This window comes from Triticum aestivum, chromosome 6B (assembly GCF_018294505.1).
Source record: "Triticum aestivum cultivar Chinese Spring chromosome 6B, IWGSC CS RefSeq v2.1, whole genome shotgun sequence".
Classification (NCBI taxonomy): Eukaryota; Viridiplantae; Streptophyta; class Magnoliopsida; order Poales; family Poaceae; genus Triticum; species Triticum aestivum.
In genome coordinates, this window is record NC_057810.1 from 143,207,377 (window position 1) to 143,213,226 (window position 5,850).

The 5,850-nt window shown below is 49.8% G+C and overlaps 1 protein-coding gene and 1 pseudogene across 2 annotated transcripts; one reads left to right on the forward strand and one right to left on the reverse strand.

Annotated features, from left to right (window-relative positions):
* Window positions 1-1,507: 1,507 nt before the first annotated feature.
* Window positions 1,508-3,383, reverse strand: LOC123133795 (auxin response factor 5). 2 transcript variants are annotated; one of them, XM_044553204.1, is made up of 4 exons: window positions 3,270-3,383; window positions 2,953-2,999; window positions 2,073-2,266; window positions 1,508-1,827 (listed from the first exon to the last, which is right to left on the reverse strand). In XM_044553204.1, exons 2-4 carry the CDS (start codon window positions 2,965-2,967, stop codon window positions 1,740-1,742), a joined length of 297 nt encoding a protein of 98 aa, XP_044409139.1. In that variant the 5' UTR covers window positions 2,968-2,999; window positions 3,270-3,383; the 3' UTR covers window positions 1,508-1,739. The 2 variants fall into 2 exon arrangements, with proteins under 2 accessions (XP_044409139.1, XP_044409138.1); XM_044553203.1 differs by having other exon boundaries at window positions 2,953-3,139; window positions 3,270-3,350.
* A 1,105-nt stretch (window positions 3,384-4,488) lies between these two features.
* LOC123140380 (uncharacterized) lies at window positions 4,489-4,627 on the forward strand (annotated as a pseudogene).
* Window positions 4,628-5,850: the final 1,223 nt, after the last annotated feature.

A 5,850-nucleotide genomic window follows, 5' to 3' on the forward strand; every position in this document is an offset into this window, starting at 1 on the left:
CGGGTCGGGGCGGGACACGGCCCTCGGCGCCGGAAGCTGCAGTACCAGGCCGGGGTGGTGCGGTCTCAGGAGCTGCGCCTACTGTCGGCTACCAGCCTCGTGCCAAGCCTCCACCGCACTACGTCGCGTGGCCTGCGCAGGATCGTTCGGGATCATTGCAAACGAGACAGAACACCAACACGACAGAGTCCTATGACCCGCCCCGAGGTCAGTGGGGGGACGACGGTTCGGACGCGTATGGAGTTGGACAACATAGAGGGTCTTCATCCACGGGGGGCGGCCGGGGCTATGCCTGGCAGAGTGACGGGTCTGCTGAGAGATCGTTTCTCGGCCCGGCAGGTGGTTTTGTTGAGGGGGCTTCCGGCCCGGATCACCGTCAGAGAGGAGGATTTCGTGGCCATCGTGGTGGTCGGGGTGGGAGTCGTGGGAGGTTTCGCCGACCGCCCCCGCCCAGGGCAGTTGATCCCGCGGCGTCTACAGCGGAGGATGGTCATACTCTTACCGAGCCCCAGCCGATGGAGGCAAACGTCGGGGTCAGTGTTGAGGTTCCTGAGGCTGGGATGGTGGAGGAGGTTACTGAAAGGGCGTCCAAATATGCTCGAAAGAAGGAAAGGATGCTTTGTTACCGCTGCGGTGAGAAGGGTCACTTCATTGCTGAATGTGTGGCCCAACTGTGCGAGACGTGTGGCAAGCCGGTACACGATTCCGGGGAGTGCCCGTTGTTGCGTGACCTGCCTCCGACGCTGAACATTTATGGAGTCTATTGTGCTGAGCTCATGTTTTTTGAGTCCCCGGCGGCAAGAGAGGTCCCGGAGGATACACTAAGCTTGACTACCGGGATTGTGAAAGCAACCCAGGGCGAGGTGACTGAGGCACAGATTGTGAGGAGGCTTCAGGAGTTGGTTCCCGGGGATTTTCGATGGGAACTGGTGCTTATCGAGGACAGGTCTTTTAAGGTTGGGTTCCCAACTGTGGATGATCTGCAGAGATTATTGAGCTTTGGCCTGTGTCGAGTTCCTGGTACTACGTGTATCTTGGAGTTCCATGAGTGGAAGCAGGTTGAGCCTAAGGGGAAGCCGCTTACGCAGGTTTGGTTGCGGTTTACAGGGGCTCCTTCTAAGCCTCTGCAGGATGCTCGAGTGGTGGCTAGCATGGGCATAATGGTGGGGAAGACAGAAAAAGTGGATATGGCGTTCACACGTGCCCATGGGGTGGCCCGGATATTGGTGAGTGTTCTGGACCTCTCCTGGACATGCACGACTTTAAATCTTGGACCTCACCCCCGCATGGGTTTTGCCCATCACATCAAAATAACACTAACTAGAGTAGACCACTCGTGGTGTAATTTGGAACATACACAAACATATACTACCTGCTATGATCATGATTTGGAAGCTAACCAAATCAGCAAGCTCGGATTATTTTCCAAATTCCAACAGATATTACTCCTTACTCTTTGCGAATGAGTTGTCATGTGTAACGCGCTATGTATGCCAAGCTGTAAATCTTAGTCGCTCGATGCTATCATCTTCTCTTTCTCAGAGTTAAACACACTATTGTTGTGTGAAAATAGTACAAGCACGAAAAATGTATAGCCCAGATACAATGTACGTAGCATTTAAATGGCGCGTCGCAGCACCCATGATCAAGCTAGCCTTAGGAGAATTTTAGCCCTCACAACAATAAGCTCACACATATACACTATATTCTTCACTGCGTTGATTTGGTAGGCTACAGCCTTATGTTAAATCACCACCCGGAAACATCGGTTGAAGAACCTCTTGAGGTGACAGGATCCAAATGGACTTGACGATGATCACAAACTCCCTGCAGCATCAATGCCAAAAATGTCAGGGTAACAGACCAGTATAATCTTTCATCATGAACAGTAAAAGAAAAGAGGACAGTGTTCTAAACTTCTCAATTTTTTTTAAGGAAATATGCACACATTCGTGTTTCAGTCGTATCAATTCCTGACATTTTAACAGATTCTAGTTTCTCGGGGAATGTCTGAGACAGGGAATCTTCAGAAGTTCATATAGCCATAGGCAGAAAACTATCGGTGGACTTACTCCCATGGGTCATCACCGACAAATAGGAAGTCACCCTCATAATCCTGGTAGATAAACTTCCAACGACCTATACTCTGTCGATCTTCGGGTTGCCCTTCCATGCCAAACATGTGGGCCAAAGCTTGATTCAGTTCTCCGTATCCAGAGAAGCTACCAATGTCAATGGAACGGCTTATAGCCCCACGTTTGTGCACCTGACACACATAGCTAGGTTAGGATAACATGCAGAAAAATGAATGAGCACAAGAAAGAAAGCATATGCTCAAGAGATCATGGCTCCATAGTAAGTATGGCCTAGTCCTGATTCCCAACTTTCTAAAGCTAATAGCACAACACCCATGCGACAATGTTTAAGAAGAACACCGTACTATCATTTGGCTGAGCAAAAATCATCCATAACCGCTCTCATTTAAGTTGTTTGGGCCAGGTCAATAGTTGGCGTGGCCCGAAGATGAATGAACCACCGCCACCAATTGAAGATCTTCATAGGAGTAAGGATATATCATTCCTAAATAATTTCCTATATATGAGGAGAAGTGCCAGAGCTGGGCGGGCCATGGCCCATTCGGCCTTGCCTAAGCTCCGCCAGTGTATGTGACCATACATACAACCGTCATCCTACTACATATCCTATGCTCAATTGCTCATCCAAACCACCATACTTAAAATTACATCACAACAAGCAGACTTGTCTTGGCAACACCGTACCATTTTTCTGAACTACAATTGCTATATGCGCATTCCTTTTTCTTTACAGAAAATCACAGTTAAAAATGCCCCTTATAGTCCTTATTGTAATGCCTCACAAATTGGTTACTCTTACGCATCAGGAAACATATATACTGCTTGAAAAACATACTGCCGAGAGGAAAGAGCAAACCTTAGTTAACGGCATCCTCTGGCAAAGGGGCAAGGTGCCGAGGGTTTCTGTTCAGCAAGGCGTCATCCTTAATTAGAGAATCCATGGAACCAAAAGCCCTATCTGATTGACAAAATGACCGAAACCATGCAAGCCGACATCTCGTAAGAACGCTACATCAATCCGAAGCAGTGGTCTTTTGCTTAACCTGAGGATCCGGGGCGTAGGAACCCAGTTACCAGATCATCCCAATCCGGACGCGCCAACAGCAGCAAAAAACGGGAATGGAGCGAGCAAAATGGAGGAGCGATGGCTGGGGGAGGGGCGAGGTTTCTCACCTGACCACGGGCGGGCGGGCGGAGGGAGATTCGGCTGCCGAGCAGAGCAGAGCAGAGGGCGGAGGAGCCAAAGTGTGGTGGCACACAACTACTACTACTGACCAACTGATCAACTGGCTCTTGTAAGGTGCGCGCAGGGGCACCCAACAATCAAACAATGCGGTCGGCGAACAAGCACACGACAACGTGATCTTGTTTTTTGCCGTCCCATCGGTCAAATCGGCACACGGAATTATTGGTTCCCTCGTCAAAATAATTCAGTTTTCTGAACGCGAACTAACCACAGTTTTTTTGAACGGACGAACCAACCACAGTTTGGTTTTTTGAACATCAACGCAATGTTAGAATACAAAGTGTATAGAGATAGGATAGTTGTTTAAACTTGTATCTCTATCTATCTTTTCTTCTCTCCCGTATCCCTGTAACTCGGCATCCTTCGAGGAGATCACGATCACGATCGATCTCTCTCAACTTGTACTTCAAGACTTCGGTCATATAAATACAATGCGGCCCGAGACAAAGGGTTCTACGCTTCGTCATATGGTCATCAGAGCCCTTCCTCTCGTGCGTCTAGCCCTCGAGAAGGAATCCATCTAGTTGATCGCAGAAGAGAGGAACCGAGATTGAGAGAGAGGCAATCATGTCAGGAACCACGCCGTCCACCGCTGCTGCCACCACGTCCACCACGTCCGCATCCACCATGAGCGCTCTGTCCACTTTATCTGCACCTTCCACCTTCGCCTCATCTTCCACCTCCAGCAGCAGCTCGCCCTCTCTCGGTCCGCCTCCGTCAGAGAAGCTTACGAGGACGAACTTTCTCCTCTGGAAGGCTGTCGTGCTACCTCAGATCAAAGGAGCACAGATGGAGCACTTCCTCGACGCCACAAGCCCGGCGCCCCCTGCCACCATCACCATCAACAACAATGGGACGGAAGAGCAGGTCTTCAACTACGCCAGATCGATCTGGTTTGCGCAGCAACAACAGCTACAAGGGTATCTCATGGGGTCTCTGTCTCGAGAGGTCCTTGCCCAAGTAGCGATGCTCCAGACGCCGGCCGAGGTGTGGAACTCCATCCATGCCATGTTTGCTGCGCAAACACAAGCCCAGAAGATCAACACAAGGATGGCGCTCACCAACCTGCAGAAAGGTAATCTAACCATGGCAGAATATCTTGGGAAAATTAAAACCCTTACAGATGAAGTTGCCTGCGCCGGTGCACCGCTCGGAGACGCCGAGATCATCTCCCACGTCATCGCCGGCCTCGACATCGACTACAACCCTGTGATCTCGGCCTTGGCGGCGCGGGTCGAAGCTGTTACGGTTCAGGAGCTGTATAGCCAGCTCCTGAGCTTCGACGCCCGCCTCAGCATGCTTCAAGGAGGCAATCTGCGCCAGTCCTCTGTCAACGTCGCCTCCCGTGGACGTGGTCGTGGGCGTGGACAGCAGTGGCGCGGTCGCGGAAACAGCAGCGGCGGCGGGCGCAGTGGTAACCAGGGCCACGCTCGCCCTGGTGACCGCGGCAACAATGGTGGTGACCGCGGCGGTGGCAACAACGGCTACAATGGCGGCTACAACGGCGGCTACAACAACAACAACCGTCGGCCTAGATGTCAGCTGTGCAAGAAACCGGGCCATGAAGTCATTGACTGCTGGCACCGGTATGATGAGGACTTCGTGCCCGATACAAAGCATGTCGCTGCAGCCATGCGGGAGCACGGCGGAGCTGATGGTGACACGGTCTGGTATGCTGACTCTGGAGCTACGGACCATGTCACAAATGAGCTAGAGAAGCTTGCCCTTCGAGAGAGGTATCACGGCAATGATCAAATTCACACTGCAAGCGGTGGAGGTATGGACATCGCCCACATTGGTTAATCTTCTATTAATTCCCCTAGTCTTAAACGTGATCTTGTTCTTAAAGATGTCCTTCATGTACCTCAAGCCGATAAAAATCTAGCTTCCATGTCTCGTTTAACTTCCGACAATAATGTTTTCTTTGAAACTCATCCTACCTATTTTTTCATAAAGGATCGGGCAACGAAGGAGCTCATCCATCACGGTAGATGCATTGGAGGATTATATCCCATCACATCAAGAGTCTTTGATCGAAAGTGTCACCGTCAAGTTTATTCTGCCATCAAGCCTTCCTTAGCCAAATGGCACCAAAGATTAGGTCACCCTTCTCCAAATATAGTCAAGCAAGTAGTCAATAAAGGCAATCTTTCATTGTCACGTAGTCCCGAAAGTGAGTCAGTTTGTGAAGCTTGTCAATGTGCAAAGAGTCACCAACTTCCTTATCCTCTGTCAAATAGTGTGTCTCATGCTCCTTTAGAGCTTATTTTCAGTGATGTATGGGGTCATGCAAGAGATTCTTTTGGTCGCAAGAAATACTATGTCAGTTTTATTGATGATTATAGCAAATTCACTTGGATATATTTGCTTAAGTTCAAATCTGAAGTCTTTTCTGTTTTCCAAGAATTCCAAAAACTTGTTGAAAGACAATTTGATAGAAAGATCCTTGCAGTCCAAAGTGACTGGGGAGGAGAATATGAGAAACTCAATTCTTTCTTCCGTAGCGTT

Bases quoted from the DNA above. Each gene is read 5' to 3' on its own strand.
- LOC123133795 (XM_044553204.1), bottom strand. The intron at 1,828-2,072 runs GTAAGTCCACCG...TTGATGCTGCAG, and splicing joins GTCGGTGATGACCCATGGGA to GGAGTTTGTGATCATCGTCA.